Source organism: Hemiscyllium ocellatum, chromosome 10, assembly GCF_020745735.1.
Source record: "Hemiscyllium ocellatum isolate sHemOce1 chromosome 10, sHemOce1.pat.X.cur, whole genome shotgun sequence".
NCBI classification, from domain to species: domain Eukaryota; kingdom Metazoa; phylum Chordata; class Chondrichthyes; order Orectolobiformes; family Hemiscylliidae; genus Hemiscyllium; species Hemiscyllium ocellatum.
The window spans coordinates 78,549,210-78,569,859 of record NC_083410.1 but is presented as its reverse complement, the minus strand read 5'-3'; the positions used below and the strand labels follow the sequence as shown (position 1 = coordinate 78,569,859).

The 20,650-nt window shown below is 39.9% G+C and overlaps 1 protein-coding gene across 5 annotated transcripts in view; it reads left to right on the top strand.

Annotated features, from left to right (window-relative positions):
* LOC132819818 (unconventional myosin-VI-like) overlaps nucleotides 1-20,650 on the top strand; it is a 273,784-nt gene that overhangs the window by 190,807 nt on the left and 62,327 nt on the right. For all 5 annotated transcript variants that reach the window (XM_060831639.1, XM_060831642.1, XM_060831641.1 and 2 more), the window contains 3 exons: nucleotides 26-153; nucleotides 4,174-4,269; nucleotides 14,250-14,420. In XM_060831639.1, coding sequence (XP_060687622.1) covers nucleotides 26-153; nucleotides 4,174-4,269; nucleotides 14,250-14,420 — 395 coding nt within the window. The remainder of the gene's footprint in view (nucleotides 1-25; nucleotides 154-4,173; nucleotides 4,270-14,249; nucleotides 14,421-20,650) is intronic.

The following is a 20,650-nucleotide window of genomic DNA, read 5'->3' as shown; positions in this document are numbered from 1 at the left end:
CATTTTTCATTTTCCTTTTAAACAGATCTAATTGAAGCTAAGTTAGTGGGAATCCTGGATATTTTGGATGAAGAAAATCGCTTGCCTCAAGCAAGTGACCAGCATTTTACTGCTGCAATACACCAGAAGCATAAGAATCACTTCCGACTCACGGTGAGTTACTACAGTCAGACTAAAGTCATTTGCAAAGTAGGAGGTCTGCCATTTGTTTCTTAATCTATTCAGAGGAACTGAACTCTGCTGAGGGTGCAAGAGTTTGTCTCTGGATTTACCTAAAGGCGACACTATCTAGGGCCCTTGCTTCTGATAGATCGGTCTAGTAACATTTGATGCAGAGAGCAAATGTGGATTTTGGATGAGGAAAATAGAGAATTTGGCTACAATTGCTTCCATGAAAAATATTAATCTTCTAACCATACCTATGGAGGTTGTTGCTCCTCAGCAATTTAGGACAGGAGTGGGAGGAAATTGCATACAGAAAACTCAACATAATGCTTGTTGAATGTATTCAGTAACAAGTAACCAACCAGGAGAAGTCAATTCTCCCTAAATATATTTAAGTATTGTGTATTAATCCTGGTTATTCCAGCTGTAAGGAACTTCCATGAAATACAAAGTTGAGCTTATTTTCTGTTATAAGCTGAATGAGAGGGGAGAAGTTCGTGTTCTATTTGGGAATTGTTCATGCCAAATGCACAGGCTGGTCCCAGGCTCCATCTAGATCTGATTGCATGCCATGAATCCTTGCCATGGTCAAATAAAAATGATCATTTCAGATTGCGACAAATATTGCCAACTTTAATAGATTGCTAAGGTGGGAGGGACAGAATCTTGTAAAGTGTCTGGCTGCTGGGAGATATTCTCAAGTGAGTGATGGTGAACTTGAATGTCTTTAATGAGAATCTATATTTTAAATGTTGTAACTGCAATCCAGATTTTTACACTGAACTCTGTTTCAGGAACTACTTTGGTATTTTTATGTTAGTATATGTTTGATACCTGGACAGAGTAGTCAAAGGCAAATGATGGACTTTATCATTGATTGTGACAAAAGTGATTTCTAAAAAAGTGGATTTTGCCTTTCCTCAGGTTAATTTCATTCTGGATCCAACTGTAGAGCATCTCTAAAGTCCCAAAGATGAAAATGAGTAAATTTATATTGAAAAAATTTCGCATGGCAAATCATGAAATAAAATTCATTAATTGACTTAATTTTTAAAGAAGTGCAGGGAATCAAATGAAGATACAAATTATGAGGAAGGCACAAAGAGACTGGCAGGGTAGAAGGTGGAGTTTAATAATGTTAGGAAGTGTGAGGTTATTCATTTTTGTTGTAAGAAAAGCAAAATATTAATTAAAAGATATGGGACGTGTCAGTGTTGATGTTGAGATTTTTTTTGGTAAAGTTGCACAAAGGATGTAAAGTTCATATGTGGGTACAACAAACATTTAGGATGGCAAATAGCAAGTTGGTTTTTATTGCTAGTGAATTTGAGTGTAGAAATAAAGATGTTTTGCTGAACTTACAGTATTCCAGATGTTAAAGTTTGTGTATGATTTGGAGATGCCGGTGTTGGACTGGGATGTATAAAGTTAAAAATCACACAACACCAGGTTATAATCCAACAGGTTTAATTGGAAGCACACTAGCTTTTGGAGCGATGCTCCTTCATTGGGTGGTGGTGGAGGGCTCAATCCTAACACACACAATTTTTGGAAAAATCTACAGTGTGATGTAACTGAAATTATACATTGAAAAATTGAATGTCTGTTAAGCCTTTCATCTGTTAGAATACAGTGATAGTTTCACTTCTTTCATGTGTAAATCACAAAACCTTTTTAAAATTAAAAAGTTGCGTTCTCGGGTTAGCTGTTAACAATGGTGATAGCTAGACAATTTGTTAAAGGTGTTAGCCCCTTGTGTCCTCTGTCAATGACCTGATGTTTAGATTGATTCTAATCTAAAAAGTGAGATAACGGAGTTTTACATAAATTCATACAGTTTTTGAGCTCAGTTATCCAGAGATTGCAACAGTGTTGGAGATTCCCAAAACAGATGAAACAAGTTCTCAGAGCCTATTTTGTCAAAGTCAAGTGATTGAATAGTCAGCGAATACAAGGAGGCCATTCACCCAATCATGTTGGCACTAGCTATCAGAAGGAGTGATTCAACACCTGCTTTTCTTTTTCCTATCACTCTGCAAATACTTTTTCAGATAATCCAATTCCTTTACCAAAAAAAAATCAATGGACCATGCCTTCATTGCACTTTCAAGCAGTGCTTTGCAGATCATGCACTGTCAATCATATCAAATCTTTGTTTTTCCAAACACCCGGGTAATAGAAACCTAATTTACTCCGCTTCTCTTTATAGGATAAATCTTTCAGCTCAGAAGCATCTACATGCATTCATGTAGAACTTGGAGCTCAAAAACTGCATGAATTTATGTAAAACTCCGTTATCCCACTTAATTCAATCTCAGCATCATGGCATAGACAGAGAACACAGGGGACCAACACCTTCAACATATTGTCTAGCTATCACTATTGTTAACAGTTAACCCGAGAATGCAACTCTTTAATTAAAAAAGGTTTTGTGATTTACACATGGAAGAAGTGAAACTATCACTGCATTCTAACAGATGAGAGGCTTAACAGACAATCAATTTTTCAATGTATAATTTCAGTTACATCACTAAGTTTTTGCTGTAAATTATATGTGTTAGGATTGAGTCCTCCACTACCACCTGATGAAGGAGCATAGCTCCGAAAACTAATGTGCTTCCAATTAAACCTGTTGGACTATAACCTGGTGTTGTGTGATTTTTAACTGGAGTACTGTATGCAGTTTCGATCTCCCAGATTACAGAAAGATATAATTACATTGGTTGTAATATAACAGAGGATCACTAAATTGGCTTCATGGCTGAAAGATTTATCCAATAAAGAGAAGCTGAGTTAATTGGGTTTCTATTACCCGGTATTTGGAAAAACCAAGATTTGATAAGACTGACAGTGCATGATCTGCAAAGCACAGCTTGAAAGTGTAATGAAGGCATGGTCCGTTGATTTTTGTTTGGGCAAAGGAATTGGATTATCTGAAAAAGAAGTATTTGCAGAGTGATAGGAAAAAGAAAAGCATGTGTTGAATCACTCCTCCTGATAGCTAGTACCAACATGATTGGGTGAATGGCCTCCTTGTATTCTCTGACTATTCAATCACTTGACTTCTGGGGACTTGACAAAATAGGCTCTGAGAACTTGTTTCATCTGAATTGGGACTCTCTAACACTGTTGCAACCTCTGGATAAGAGCTGGTCATTTACGAGTGGCATAAGGAGAACTTTCATCAGTGAAGTCTGTGAATTGTTAGGATTCTTTCCCCTGAAGGTTCTGGGTGCACCACCATTAAATATATTAAAGGTTGGAATAGCTAGGTTTTTACTTAAGGAATCAAAGCCTCTAGGAATTCCCTGGCTGTTCTGTTTGGCTTGTCCTATAATAGTAGTGTTGTCCCAGTCGAATTCATGTTCTTAGAGGCATGGCACTCATCCACAGATTCAATCAATAAGCACATTTGACCTGGACCCAATATAGTGACCACTGCAACGGACAGCTGGAACTGACAACCGGAAGCGGCAGATTCAAACCGCTACAAATGCCGGAGGAAAGATCACAGAAGTACTTCACAGGAGGCTCCCAAGCACTGAGGATGTCACCTAGACAGGGGACGAAACGTCTGCAACACAAATGTTCAACTCGGCGAGCAGAACCACAACCATTGTTAATTGTCAGGAAAAATAAAATAAGCATTAAAAGTTCAAAAACTAAAACAAAATTTTAAAGTTTTAAGAAAAGAACCCATCTGGCTCACTGATATCCTTTTTAGGGAAGAAACTGCCAATCTTACCTGGTCTAGCCTACTTGTGACTTCAGATCCACAACAGAGTAGTTGACTCTAGGCAATTAGGGATATGCAAAGAATACTGGCTCAGCTAATGATGCCCACATCCTGAGAGTTAACTTTTTAAAAAAGTTGTCCTTTTTAAGGAGGATGACAAACAAGATTTGTGAAAAATTAATCATGAATGGATTCTAAACCTGACTCTTAAAACCCACTCTTGAAATGAAGCAGTATTGATATAATACCTATACCTTGTTTACATTGTTTAGATTCCTAGAAAGTCAAAATTGACAGTTCATAGGAATATCCGTGATGATGAAGGGTTTATCATCAGGCACTTCGCTGGAGCAGTCTGTTATGAAACAGTAAGTTTTACATTTCATGAATTTTATGTACTCTATCAAAGCCAAACAAGTAAAAGAATAACATTAATGTGTTCTTCATTATGTCTGAGATCCAAAGTGGTTTACAGTTGATCATATTCTTTTGAAATGCAATCACTTGTAAAGAAGGGAATTTGACAAACAAATTGAACACAACAAAATCCAAAAAATATCAACTTTATAAAGACCAGAAAGCAATTTAGTCAAAAATATTTACCAGGCGACCAGGGGGAATTCACATTCTTAAAATAGTCATGGGATCCTTATGAACCCCCTAAGGCACTAAGCATCTCCTCTCAAAAGACCTTGGCCTTCTAGTTCTTGGCAAGTGACTACTCAGAGTATTTTCACAGATTGTTCCTGCTATTCGTAATTTTTTTATGGTACAGTATGATCATCTCAGTTAATAGGTATTTCAAGGTATTTATGAAACATTTGGAAGTGTGGAATGTCTTTGGATATTTAGATAAATTTTCCCATTTATTTTTCGCTGTTGTACTTGTGAATGGCCTTACTTTTTTGAAGCAAATGGATAATGGCAGCTGGATTAAACTATTAACCAATGACCCACTTCCACCATTCAATATAACCATTAATTCCACTTTGCCATCTTTGTCCCTTATTCCTTAATACCTCTGCTTATAAAAAGGCTTCCAGTATCAAAATTAAAATTAACATTTGACCTATCTTCTGGGCTACATTCCCAGTTGTAGATTCTCCAACCAGTGTGAATATTTCTCTTTTGCTTCCTTAAAATTCTCATTAATGTCTTGGAATGTTGAATGAGTTATCTCTAAGCCTTCCAAGTTTCAGAGAATACTACCCAAGTTTGCATTAAAAAAAATTTGCAGATGCTGGAAATCTGAAATAACAGAAAATGCTGAAGAACTGACACAGTGAGGCAGCATTTGTAGGGAGAAACAGAGTTAAATCTGATGAATTGTCATTGACCTGAAACTTGAACTCTTATTTTCCATTGATGCTGTCTGAATTGTAGCATTTTCAGTTTGTTATATTCTAATCTGTGCAATCTCTCTCTGCAATTTCACTTAATAAGCCTTTGCAGCTCTTCCTCCAAAGTCAATATATCTTTCCTAAATTGTGATGCTGACTGCAGAACATATTATTCCAGGCGTGATTTAACCAGGGCTTTTTATAAGTGTGACTTAAATTGTACCTCTTTATAGTCTGGTGCACTTGATATAAAGCACAGCACATAGAACCAATTTGTTTATGTTTTTTGTTCACATCTGTGACATTTATATTAATAAACTGCAGGGATTCCTAAGTCAATTTGGACCTTTGCATTTTCTAGCTTTTGACATTTAGAAAGTAGTCTGATGTCCTTTTCAGGACCAAACTGGAGGTTCTTAAATTCATATACATCATTAAAATCCATTTGTTATAGATTTGTTAATTCACTTAATCTAACAATCTCACTGATCTGATGTTTCCATCTACACTGTTCACAATGCCATTTATCTCTGTCATCAGCAATCTAGAATGTTAGCCATCTATCCTATCATTTAAGTAATTAATAAGGACAGTCAGTAGTTAAGATGTAACCGAGATCCTTGCATGAACACCCATTAGTTGCATTCAGTGTCTGTCTGATATGCATACTTTTGTCTCCAACTTAAAATCTGATTGTCTCCAACTGCTTAACCAGTTTCTTAACTAGGTCCTGAGTTTGCCTTCAGTGCAATAAGCTTCAACTTTAGTTGATGGCTTAGTTTAGGTGATGGCTTAGTAATCGTGAGACTATTATTCCAGAGACCCAGGTTGTGTTCTGATACTCAGGTTCTAACTTAGGTAGGAAATTGCATTTAGTTACAAAAAAAATTAAGATTAAAAGTTTAATGATGACCATGACCATTGTCAATTGTCAGAAAAACCCATCTAGTCCACTAATATCTTTTTAGGGAAGGAAATCTGTTAACCATACCTGGTTGACATGTGACTCCTGACGCCACAGCTATGTGGTTGTCTCTCCAGTAGCAATTAGGGATGGGCAGTAAATAGTAGCCTGGCCAGTAATGTCCATATCCCATGAATGAGTATCTCCCAATGCCCTTTTGGGAGTCAATATCAAGAAGGTGCATAGATATTACCTTGTCCACTATTTTAGTCATGCTTTAAAGAAAATACAATTCATTCCATAATTACCTTTTAAGTCTATGTTGAATTCCTCTGATCAGCTGAACTTTGAGAGGCAAAAGTGAGGACTGCAGATGATGGAAACCAGAGTCTAGGTTAGTGTGGTGCTGGAAAAGCACATCAGGTCAGGCAGCATCCAAGCAGGAAAATCAACGTTTTGGGTAAAAGCCCTTCATCAGTAATGGAGACAGCAAGCTTCCAGGGTGGAGAGATAAATGGGGGTGTGGGAAGTGTGGGTGCTGGGGCTGGGGAGAAGGTAGCAAAGAGTACAATAGGTGAATGATATCACCTCCATCCCTACCCCCATTCACCTATTGTACTCTTTGCTACCTTATTCCCAGCCTGGAGGATCCCTGTCTCCACTCCAGATGAAGGGCTTTTGCCTAAAATGTTGATTTTCCTGCTCCTCGGACACTGAAATTTAAGATACTCAGTCACACTAGCTTTAGTTATGGATTGAAGCAATTCCTGACATCTAATACTAAGTTAATTGTTTTACAATTCCTTGGTTGCACTTTACAAAATATTTCATAAAAGTGGAGTGATGTGAAATTTTCTAATATAAAGGATAGTTTGAGTCCAGAGAAAATTTTGAATGTTTATAGTTGAAGCACCTGACTTGTTCGCACCCACACCCTGGAGTGGAAGCCATCTGGTTCTGGGGATGTGGCATGCTTGCAATTACCATCTTCATAACTGTTGTTTTGCATGTGCCAATTTTTGTGAGACTCCAATTCTGATGCAAAATTATTAATGATGACAAGTACTCTCCTGTTAAAATTGACGCAAAGTCATTATTTAATATGTCTGTGGTCATTTTTTAAACAAAAAAATTACGGAAACACATTTGTTCCGGTTACGTTTTCCTGATATTATTTTAAGAGATTTGATCTTGATGTGATGTCCTTTGCCTTTTCCTTGTATTTCTTTTTTATAACATTCTGCTTTTTACCTTATGTTGTTAGTTGTGTGTCTCCCAGTCACCATGACCTGTCTATTTGGCATTTGTGTGTGTGCTTTAGTTGTCCTTTATCTATTTAGTTGTAACTGGTTGTTTTAATGGATGATAGATATTCACCCATTTTCTGAGGATAGTCTCTGCTTCACATTGTCAGAACTGGGACTCATGCCCTCAGGGGTGCTAGAGTGGTTGAAGCTGTTTTGAAGGAAATTGGCAGGGGAACGGGAACCTATGCAAGGAGTCAGAGGAAGAGGAATCATGGACAAAAAGAAAAGAAGAAAGGGGAATAAGAGAATTGATAGATAAAAGGAACAAAGTCCAGAATCAAACAAAGCCACAGTAGGAATACAGTGAGAATAGAAACATTAAAAAGGCTTTGTGTCTGAACTCATGGAACATTTGAAATAAAGTGGATGAATAAATTGCTATTTGTAAAGATTGTAAAAAAGTGTTATATACTTGATTATGGAGGCATGGATGTAGGATGACCAGGGAAAGGAACCGAATATCCTGCCATTTTCAGTATTTAGGAAGGACATATGAAAGGAAAAGGTGGTGGAGTTGTATTGTTGGTTAAAGAGGATACCAACATAATATTGAGGAAAGATATCAGCTCAGACAATACAGAATGTGTGTGTGGGTGTGGGGGGGGCGGAATTGAGAAATATTAAGGAGCAAAATCATTGGTGGGTATGGCCTATAGACCATCAAATTGTAATGGTGATGTTGGGAATAGCATTAAACAGGAAATCAGAAGTGCATGCACTCGAGGAATATCTGTAATTATGGCACTCTTTAATTATTTTATAGATTGAGTGAATCAAATTAGTCACAATAACATAGAAGAAGAATTCTTCGAACATGTACAGAATGGTTTTCTGAACCAGAACGTTGGGAAACCTCTAGAGATCAGGCCATCTTAGACTGCATATTCTGGAATGAGAAAAGACTAGTTGTGAGAGACCCCTTTTGTTTTAAGTGACCATAATGTTATAGAATTCTTCATTAAGATTGAGACTGTCCTGAGCTGAGACACCTGAATCTTAAGGAAACTATATTGTTTGAAGCATGAGTTGGCTTTAGTGGATTGGGAAATGTTATTGAAAGGAATGACTGTGTACAGGCAATAGCAGATATTCAAAGAGTGAATGGGTGAACTACAAAAATTGCTAATTGCTTTCTGCTAAAAGACTGTGAAGAGAACAGTGGCCAAACTAAGGCTTACAAGAGAAGATTAGAGTATGAAATGTAAAAAAAAAAGCAGACAAATTAGCCAGAAAACAAATAGACCTGAGGATTAGGAGCAGTTTTGAAGTCAGCAACGGAGGATGATGGGATTGATTTAAGAAGGGAAAAATAGAATGAGAGCAAGTTTGCAGGGAACATAAGAACTATAAAATTTTCTATAGGTGTATAAAGAGAAAAAGATTAGTGAAAACTGATGGAGGTCCCTTATAGTCAGAGCTTGAGGAATTTATAATGGAGAATAAAGAAATAGCTGATGGAACTTTGCTTCTGCCTTCAGAAAAAAAGACATGATAACTTACCACAAATTATGGGCAACACAGGGCTAGTGAGACGGAGGAATTGAAGTAAATCTGCAGTAGATAAATAGTGTTGTAGAAATTGTTGGGATTGAAGGCTGATAAATCTCCAGGGCCTCATAATCTGCAGAGTACTTAAGGAAGTGGTGCTAGAAATAATGAATGCAGGGTGGTACGGTGACTTAGTGGTTAACACTGCTGCCTCACAGCACCAGGGACAATGGTTTGATTCTAGACTCTGGCGACTGTCTGTGTGGAGCTTGCATATTCTCTTGTGTGTCTGCGTGGGTTCCCTCCAGGTGCTCTGGTTTCCTCCTCCTGTCTAAAGATGTGCAAGTTAGGTGGATTGGCCTTGAGCTAATTATAGCAATGCCATTTTTGATGCTGCATCCACGTAATGTGGTTGAATACATTCTCTCCATAGTCATTCATTGAATAACTGAATGCAGAGTCACAGGGATAGAGTAGGGGGATAGATCTGGGTGGAAAGTTCTTTGGAGGGTTGACATGGACTCTGTAGTCTAAATAGCCTGCTGCCACACTAGGGAATCTATGATGGTAGTCCTCTTCCAAGATTCTAGAATAGTAGCTCCAGTTTGGCGGGTAGCTAATGTAACCTTACTATTTAAAAAGGGCAATAGAGAGAAAACAGGGAGTTATAGACTAGTGAGTCTGATATTGATAGTGGGGGGAAGATTGTAGGGTCCACTATCAGATTTTATGACAGATCGTAGTCATGGGCGACTTCAACTTCCCAAATATTGATTGGAAGCTCTTTAGATCAAGTAGATTGGATGGGGCGGTGTTTGTGCAGTGTGTCCAGGAAGCTTTTCTAACTCAGTATGTAGATTGTCCAACCAGAGGGGAGGCCATATTGGACTTGGTACTCTGTAATGAACCGGGACAAGTGATGGGCTTGTTAGTGGGTGAACATTTTGGCGATGGTGACCACAATTCTGTGACTTTCACCTTGGTTATGGAGAGCGATAGGTGCGCACAACAGGGTAGATTTTACAGTTGGGGGAAGGGAAATTACGATGCTGTAAGACTGTCAGGGAAGGATTTAGATTAGACTTAGTGTGGAAACAGGCCCTTCGGCCCAACACGTCCACACCGACCCGCCGAAGTGCAACCCACCCATACCCCTACATTTACCCCTTACCTAACACTACGGGCAATTTAGCTTGGCCAATTCACCTGACCCGCACATCTTTGGACTGTGGGAGGAAACCGGAGCACCCGGAGGAAACCCACGCAGACACGGGGAGAACGTGCAAACTCCACACAGTCAGTCGCCTGAGTCGGGAATTGAACCTAGGTCTACAGGCGCTGTGAGGCAGCAGTGCTAACCACTGTGCCACCGTGCCGCCCTACTAACCACTCTGCCACTGTGCCGCCCTGTTAACCACTGTGCCACCGTGCCGCCGGATGTGGTGGAAATGTGGAACTTTTTCAAGGAGCAGATACGACGTGTCCTTGATATGTATGTACCTATCAGGCAGGAAAGAAATGGTCGTGTGAGGGAGCCTTGGTTGACGAGGGAGGTTGAATGTCTAGTAAAGAGGAAGAAGGAAACCTTACATAAGGTTGAGGAAACAGGGTTCAGACAGAGCAGTGGAGGGATACAGGATAGCCAGAAGGGACTTGAAGAAAGGGATTAGGAGAGCTAAGAGAGGGCATGAAAAATCCTTGGCGGATAGGATCAAGGATAACCCCAAGGCATTTTATGCGTATGTGAGAAACACGAGAATGACTAGAACGAGGGTAGGTTCGATCAAGGACAGTAGTGGGAGATTGTGTATTGAGTCGGAAGAGATAGGAGAGGTCTTGACTGAGTACTTTTCTTCAGTATTTACGAACGAGAGGGACCGTATTGTTGAAGAGGAGAGTGTGAAACGGACTGGTAAGCTAGAAGAGATACTTGTTAGGAAGGAAGATGTGTTGGACATTTTGAGCAACTTGAGGATAGACAAGTCCCCCGGGTCTGACGGGATATATCCTAGGATTATGTGGGAAGCAAGAGAGGAAATTGCAGTACCGTTGGCAATGATCTTTTCATCTTCACTGTCAACGGGGGTGGTACCAGGGGACTGGAGAGTAGCGAATGTTGTGCCCCTGTTCAAAAAAGGGAATAGGGATAACCCCGGGAATTACAGGCCAGTTAGTCTTACTTCTGTGGTAGGCAAAGTAATGGAAAGGGTACTGAGGGATAGGATTTATGAGTATCTGGAATGACACTGCTTGCTTAGGGACAGCCAGCACGGATTTGTGAAGGGTACGTCTTGCCTTACAAGTCTTATTGAATTCTTTGAGGAGGTGACCAAGCATGTGGATGAGGGTAGAGCAGTGGATGTAGTGTACATGGATTTTAGTAAGGCATTTGATAAGGTTCCCCATGGTAGGCTTATGCGGAAAGTCAGGAGGCATGGGATAGAGGGAAATTTGGCCAATTGGATGGAAAACTGGCTAACCGGTCGAAGTCGGAGAGTGGTGGTAAATATTCAGCCTGGAGCCCAGTTACAAGTGGAGTTCCGCAGGGATCAGTTCTGGGTCCTCTGCTGTTTGTAATTTTTGTTAATGACTTGGATGAGGGAGTCGAAGGGTGGGTCAGTAAATTTGCAGATGATATGAAGATTGGTGGAGTTGTGGATAGTGAGGAGGGCTGTTGTCGGCTGCAAAGGGACTTAGATATGATGCAGAGCTGGGCTGAGGAGTGGCAGATGGAGTTCAACCCTGCCAAGTGTGAGGTTGTCCATTTTGGAAGAACAAATAAGAATGCGGAACACAGGGTTAACGGTAGGGTTCTTAGGTGGAGGAACAGAGGGATCTTGGGGTCTATGTACATAGATCTTTGAAAGTTGCCACTCAGGTGGATAGAGCTTGTAAGAAGGCCTATTAGCGTTCATTAGCAGAGGGATTGAATTCAAGAGTCGTGAAGTGATGTTGCAGCTGTACAGGACTTTGGTTAGGCCACATTTGGAGTACTGTGTGCAGTTCCGGTCGCCTCACTTTAGGAAAGATGTGGAAGCTTTGGAGAGGGTGCAGAGAAGATTTACCAGGATGTTGCCTGGAATGGAGAATAGGTCGTACGAGGATAGGTTGAGAGTTCTCGGCCTTTTCTCGTTGGAACGGCGAAGGATGAGGGGTGACTTGATAGAGGTTTATAAGATGATCAGAGGAATAGATAGAGTAGACAGTCAGAAACGTTTTCCCCGGGTACAACAGAGTATTACAAGGGGACATAAATTTAAGGTGAAGGGTGGAAGGTATAGGGGAGATGTCAGGGGTGGGTTCTTTACCACTCCCATGGGCAGCGCATTCCATGCCCCCACCACTCTCTGGGTAGAGTCAGAATCATTGGCGACCTTTTAAGCGGCAATTGGATAGGTACATGGTTGGGTGCTTAATCTAGGATAGATGTTCGGCACAACATCGTGGGCCGAAGGGCCTGTTCTGTGCTGTATTGTTCTATGTTCTATCACTTTTTAAAAAAAAAAGTGGTAGAATCAGACACCGGCAGCATGGATTTACAAAAGGGAAATCGTGCTTGACTGTTCTAATGGAATTGTAACTCATAGGCTTGATCAGGGACCCAGTGAATGTGATTTATATGGTCTCTTAGAAGGCTTTCAAGTAAATCCTATGTGTGAGATTAATGTGTAAAATTAAAGCATATGGGATTGGGAATGGTGTATTGAGATGGATAGATAATTGATTCGCAGACAGGATCAACGAATGGGAATAAACAGGTCTTTTTCTGAATGGCAGGTAGTGACCACTAGGGTGCCACAGGGATTGGTACTGGAACCCCTGTTAATCACAATATATGATATTGATTTTAGATGAGGGAAATAGATGTAATATCTCAAAATTTGCAAAGGAGACCAAGCTGGGTGGAAGGATGAGCTGTGAGAAGGATGTGGAGATGTTGCAGTGTGATTTGGACAGGTGAGTCAGTGGGCAAATGCTTGGCAGATGTGGTATATGAGGGTTATCCAGCAAAAATAAGAAATATTATTCTTTTGGGTGCAAATTGTTCAACAAGACCTAGATGGCCTTGTGCACCAGTCGCTGAAAATAAGTATGCAGGTTCGACAGTCAGTAAAGAAGGCAAATTGTGAGTTGGCCTTCATAGTGAGAGAACTTAAGCACAGGAACAAGGATGTCTTGCTACAATAATACAGGGCATTGGTGAGGCCACACTTGGAATATTGTGTACAGTTTTGGTGTCCTCATCAGAGGAAGGATACTTCTGCTACAGAGGGAGTGCATCAGGCGTTTGTCAAATTGATTCCTGGGAACTGGCTCATGAGAGAAAAAGTCAGTTAGGATTGAATTTACTGGAGTTGAGAAGAATGACAGGGACCTCCTATAGAATTTTATAGGCTATCAGGAATAGACCAGGTAAATGCAGGAAGGATATTCCCAGTAGTGGGGGAATCCAGAACCAGGGCTCATAATTTAAAGGGGATAAAAATAAGCCTTTTAGGATTGAGATGAGGAGAAATGTCTCCACATAGAGACTGGTGAACTTGTGGAATTAATTACCACAAAAAAAATGATTGAGGCCAAAACATTGTGTTTTCAAACTGGTAAATGTAGCTCTTGTTGCTTGAATAATCAAGGGATACTGGGAGAGGGTGGGATTGGGTTATTGAGCTTGATGATCAGCCATGATCATACTGAATGGCAGAGCTGGCTTAAAGGATCAATGGCTTACTCCTGCTCCTATCTTCTTTGTTTCTGTCCTATTGAAGTCACCTTTACTTAAATCTGGGAGCGTTTCTATTTTCAGATTACCCTGTTCAAACAAAACTTAATCATTTTATGGTCATTGTTAGGTGGCAGTTCTTGTACCATTAAGCTGTTAAGTAAATCTGACTCATTTTCATTAAATCTGATATAGTCAGCCCCCCTAGTTCTAGAGTATAGTGTTACAGAAAACAATTTTGAACACAGAGGAAATTCACAGCATTTCTGATGTGGTAGTCTGTGTTTATCCCTAACTGTTGAAAACTGAAATCCTCCATATAAACTCTGTGCTTTTGCTATCTACTTTTAGATTAGATTAGATTAGATTACTTAGTGTGGAAACCGGCCCCTCGGCCCAACAAGTCCACACCGACCGGCCGAATATTGTGTTTTTGATTGCTGCCTGGGCCACACAACTCCACATTTTGGATCATCTTATATTTCTTAATTCTACTCTAAAATCTCCAATATTTGCTAAATTTAAATTGTCTTTGAAATAATTGCATCCTTCACTTAGGAAGTACTCAGTGTAACTTTCTCCTTGACAGGCAAAGTTTGTGGAAAAAAACAATGATGCCTTACACATGTCCTTGGAATCACTGGTATCTGAATCAAAAGATCCATTTGTTCGGAAACTTTTTGAAGGAACCAACAACAATAAGGACACAAAGCAGAAGGCAGGAAAGCTGAGCTTCATTAGCGTTGGAAATAAATTCAAGGTAGATTCGCCTAAAGAACTCTTACGTTATGTAAATCTATAAATAAGAAATGTACAATATTTTCTTACAGAATTTATCAAGCATTAAAATATTGACCGACAGCCTATTGAATTATTATCCTTTTTGTAATGCATCCCAATTTGAGCATCTAGATTGTAGTATCATCAATACTCTTCATTTTCTTTCAGGCTGTAATGTGCTCCAGTAACTTGGCCTTCTGAGTCTATTTTAATATTTTGCCCTTTGCTATGACATGGTATTTCTCTAAGTGAGAGCTTCCCCACACAACTCAAGGGATCATTCGTTTATACGTAATGGGAAGACTTTGTCAGTATTATACATTATAATAACGAGAATAAGTTTAACGATAACTGAATCTATTTTAAAATCATTCTAACTCATTCTTGACATTAGTCTCCTTAACACTTGCAGTATATTATCTAGTTATTTGTGTATTTGTACCAAATAAACTAATTGATTTATTTTTATATTTGCCTTCAGGACCAGAGTTTGATGAATCAGGTGCTCTACATCCTTAATGAGCATGTTTCAGAAAAATACATTTCAACTTTATTATTCTTTCTTCATTCATAGGATGTGAGCATTTGTGGGCCAGCTGTTATTACTGTCCCTAACCATCTCTAGCTTAGCTTGCTAGATCCATTCAAAGAATAGTTAAAATGGTCTGCCTTGCTGTGGGTTTGAAATTACATCTCTGCCATGTGGCAGATTTCCTTCCCTGAAGAATATTAGTATACCATATGGATCTTTATGACTACCTAGCAGTTAATCATTCATCTAACGTTTTATTCTTGATCGATTTTAGTAACTGAATTTAAATTTCTCAGCTTCTAAGGAAGGCACAAGATTACTGATCCAGAAATTTAGCCACTATCTTAGTGGCAGTCTCCCAGGTTCAAGCCTCACCTGCTCCAGGGGTGTATAATAACATTTCTGAACAGGTTGATTAGAGAATATTTAGAATAATCACAGAGGTCTTTTCTTTCCATTGTGAATGTTGATATGGATGTCACTGGCCAAGACAGAATTTATTGCCCATTCTGATTTGCCCAAAGGTTTTTTTGGGTTCTGAGAGTCCAGAGTCACAGATAGGCCAGATAAGGTAAGATTAGCAGTTTCCTTCACTAAATGGGTTTTTCCAACATTATTGGACTCTTAAATCCAGATTTTTATTGAATTCAACATGCAAATTGCTCTGAAAGTCATTGTTGCAACATGGGTAATGTTGCTTTTCTGTTAGGACAGAAATGCTAATACATTTCTGTGCATTGCGTGCATATTGTTTTTAAGTGGATTTTTGTGTAAAGAAAGATTTGATTTTACTGTATAAATCCATTTTCACAATTTCAATATGTCCCAAAGTCTCTTAAAACATTGTAAGTGTTTTAAAACTTTGCAAGTATAATTACTGTTGTGATGTGGATGCCTATGGCAAGCTTCCATCAGCAACAATGAAAGAAATTACCAGATCATCTATTTCTTGTGGTGATGGAGGATTAATTGTCAGCCAGGCTATAAGAATTTCCTTACTCTCTCCTAAAAATAGATACAGCCACCTAAGAGGACAGCTGGTGCTTCAGTTTAATATCTAACTAAAAGTCAGCACTTCCAGCTGTGTGGCATTCCTCCTTTCAGCACTGCACTGAAGTTTCAGCTGAAATAATAAGCTCCAGTTTCTGGAATCAGATGTGAGCCCCAAGTGAGATTGTTATCAACTGAACCAAAGTGGGTATTTGTTATAAAGAAATGTGGAAAGTTAGAAATTAGCATCAATTTCGACTCTTTCTAATTTAGGCAAAAGCTTAGCGTTTAGCAGGTCAATTTGATAATTTCTGATTGTAAACAATTTCTATTCATACTTCAAGTTGGAGCCAAGTGTTTATCATTCATCTCTTGGCATTTGTGTTACTGAATCTGACTGAAGGGACAAGTCAGTCAGTATAAACATTGAGTGCTGGCTAGCATGCAATATTCAGGTATTTGAGCAATGGAAATTACTATTTGGTGAAAGTTAAGACAAATTTTACACATGACAGAGTAAAATGCAAAGTCACCATAATGATATTGGACCATTTGGCTGTTCTTTTTTAGAGCGAGAGAGGCAACTAGTGTTGATTTAACTTGAGGGTCACCACATTTCAGGCGAGGGGAGGGGAGTCTTTTGTGGTCATCTCAGCCAATATGGGAATTGAGCCCATGCTGTTAGCATCACACTCTGCATTGCAAACAAACCATCTAATCAACTGACTTATCCAACACCAAAATGTGGTTGAGTAATTGAGTAATTTATTGATTTTTATGAACCTGCAGTTCCAAAGCTAATGCAGCAGCTTTTCACTGACGTGAGGTACACATGTCTACAATAAATCAAATATTAGTCACGTGGCCTGAGAATCTGTTACAGTAGAGAGGATGGAGGTAGGGAGATGAAACTGTTGAATCCACAGGGTTTTCTTGCCAAAGAGTAATGGCAAATAATATTGTATTAGTATAGATTTAACTGTGCATTCTCATTGAGATTTAGCATGACTTCCTAGTGTGATGGAACATCTAGCAGCAGGTGGTGATGGCAAGGGCAAGTGCTGAGAAGTGCAGCCAGAGTGGTTGTGCCAGGATCTCGAGCAGCAATTGGCAGTGGTGAGGGAGGGAACGAGCAGGGTGGATAGAGCAATGAACGTAACTCCTTTCGGGGATGGAGTCTTTATGGGGATCAAACAGAATCGGACACAAAGGATGTCTTCAGACAAATATAAACCATAGACTTGGTTGCATGTAAAATGTAAGTCTTCCTTATTTAGCTTTAATTTCTAGTCTCTCCTCGTGAAACAAGATAACGTACTCATCTTCAGCTTGATATTTGAGGAAACCCTTCAAAAACTTATCTGACTTATCACAGTTGAACTTGTAAACATTTTTCAGGCTTGACTTTCTTTTCCAGATAAACTTACAGTATTGGACACTTTGTTACCAAGGAAGGCATTACTCTTGAGGATGAGAAAATCTGAGCAATAGACAAGTGTCTCCTGCTAAAGATGGGAGTTAGAGCTGAGTTGGTTCCTTGCTCTAGTGGGTTACTAAAGGTGATTTGTACAAGGCAATGCGCAGTTGGCTGCCCCACTGGCAATTTGCTGAGGAAATGAGAAAATGCTGCAAAGGATGTATGAGGCATGCTACTTCACAGAGAATCACGAGTTGGATCCCAGCATGTGAGACTCCTTTTACACCCTTGAGCAAAAAGCTTATTTCATCACCTGTTAACTACCCACATTTCTACCTCTTTCATAATGGGAACTGACACCAGTCTCTTTGGCCAAGGTGCTGTCACAGGTCCAATGGCAGGGAAAAAAAAGTGTTATTTCTGCCAGTTGGAGTGTCAAGCTGATTGAGAAGAAAATGCAGAATTACTCCAGTGTGAAACTCAGCCAACCTCAAAACTAGACGTTTATCTCCTAGAAATTCAGAGACATTCTGATGAGTGCTGAATTGAGGTGTTTGCAGACAACACTCCACTCGGTTACATTCAGATGTCTGTCAAGCTTGGAGCATAGAAACTCAATGGGCCATTGAATTCACTCAGTTTTGATTCCAGATCTAGTATAGATCAGGCAAAAATAATGCACATGTCGATGTCCTTATTCAGAAGACTGACCAGAGGAGAGAACCTGCCCCTGCCTGATTCAGGGGGCTGTGGCTAACAGTGCTTCATGCCTCATCTCAAAAGCAGCATTCCAACCCAATTTCCTATGGTGTTCAGACGAAGATTCAGCAGAGTGTCAGTGTTGTAATGAGTGATTTACAAATCAGGTTCAGATAGGTAAAGCCAGGTTTCACCCTTTGCTACTTAAATTGAAAGATGTCTTCAGTCAGCTTCAATTGATTGATGCAGGCCTAAAACCATAAAATACAGGACAAAAGGTAGGCCATTCAGCCCAACAAATTTGCTCTGCCATTCAGTGGGATCATGGCTGAATTGATGATGTGCATCTGCATTTCCCTGTCTTTTTTCCATAACCCTCCATTTCCTTATTGATTAAATATCTGCCCATTTCAGTCTTGGATACGTTTAATGACTCGGCCTTGACAGCCCTCCTTGCAAATGCATTCCTCAGATTCATTGCCCTCGAGAGGAAAAATATCCTCATCTTTGTCTTAATTGGGTGACCCCTTATTCTGAGATTATGCCCTCTGGTCCTAGAGTGTCTGTCAAGGAGAAACAGTCTTTAACTATCTGGACCTGGTTTGTATCTCACTCATTACAACACTGATACGGTGCTGAATCTTTAGTCCTCTAAGAATCTGACATGTTTCAAACAGGTTGCCTTTCATTCTACTTAACATATGAAACCTACTTAAACTCTCCTAAGAAAATCCTGCTCTGTCAGAAATCGAGGGGGTGAACCATCTCGGAGTTGCCACAGAATAGTATTGTATGTTTCTTTGCCCAGGAGAACAAAAACTGTTCGTGTTCTAATTGTGGTCTGACTAAGGACTTTAGTTTTAGAAAAACCTTCTTATTTTTACCTTGCCATTTTCATATTCCATTGCAGAAAGAAAGGCCAACATTCCATTTGTATTCTCTATATTACCTGTTGAACGTGAATGCAGGCATTTCATAACTTATGCACGAGGACTCCCAAATTCCTTTGTTACTGTAGTTTTATGCAGTCTTTATTTAAAGAAAGTTCAGCTCCTCTCTTTCCCACTGAAGTGTAAAATCTCACCTTTCCCCACATTCTGTTCCATCTGTCAAGTTTTTAGCCACCCACTTTACCTGTCCATATTCCTCTGTACTTTGTGTCAACCTCAGCACTTGCCTCCTGCTTATTTTTGTGATCCACGCACATGCCTCTAGTATGTTTTCTTTGCTCATCCATGCCATGATCACATTGTTAATAATTGTGTCCCTAGTACCAGTTCCTGTGGCGCAGGTTGGCATCCTAAAAACTCCCCCTTTATCCAAATACCCTATCTTCTATTAGTTGGCCAACCCCCCTGTCCCTGCTAATATGCTACCCCCAACATCTTGGACTTCTCTTTTTTTTTGTGTAGTGTTTTTCATGATACCTTGGAAACCTAAATCTAATACATTTAAGGGTTCCCTTTTATCTATCCTGTTTGTTGCATCAGTAGACTGCACCATTACTGTAAGGCCCAACACATACTAATTCAGCAATAGCTGATGAGGGGCACAGAAATTCTTCCTTCCTAGCAGTTCATGATCACGCAGAATACCAATCAACAGAAGACAGTTGCCCTGACGCAAACCTTAACAGAGCAGCGTTACTGGCCTACGCACCCCTCAATTCACTGCTATGCATGTGCATGTCCAGCAGTCGCTTAAATGTCCCTTAGGACTCTGCTTACACGACTGCTGACAATGTATTCCATGCATTCACAACTCTCTGAGTAAAGAACCTACCTCAACGTCTCCTCTATACCTTCCTCTTAACCCCTTAAAATGATGACCCCTCGTGCCAGTCAATTCTACCCTGGGAAAAAGTCTCTTGCTATTGACTCTATCCATGCCTCTCATTACCTTGTATACCTTGATCAGGTCACCTCTCTTCCTCCTCCTCTCCACAGAGAAAAGTCTGGGCTTAGTCAACCTCTCTTCGTAAGACAAGCCTTCCAGTCCAGGCAGCATCCTGGTATACCTTCTTTGCGCCCTCTCCAAAGCCTCAATATCTTTCCAGTAATAGGACAACCAGAACTGGACACACTATTCCAAGTGTGGCCTCACCAGGGTCTCGTAGAGCTGCAGCAAAACCTCGCAGCTCTTAAACTCAATACCCCTGTTAATGAAAGCCAAATGCCATATGCCTTCTTAACAACCCTATCCACCTGGGTGGCAAATTTGAGTGATCTATGTACTTGAACACCCAGATCCCTCTGTTCCTCCACACTGCCAAGAATCCTGTCTTTCATCCTATATTCAGCATTCGAGTTCGACCTTCCAAAATGCATCACTTCGCATTTATCCGATTTGAACTCCATCTGCCATTTCTTAGTCCAGTTCTGCATTCAGTCTATGTTGCGCTGCTGCCTGCAATAGCCCTTGATACTATCAACAGCACCTCCAACCTTTGTGTCATTGGCAAATGTACTAACCCACCTCTCAACCTCCTCATCCAAGTGATTTATAAAAACTACAAAGTGCAGAGGTGCAAGAACAGAGTCCTGTTGGACAGCACTCACCACTGACCTCCAGG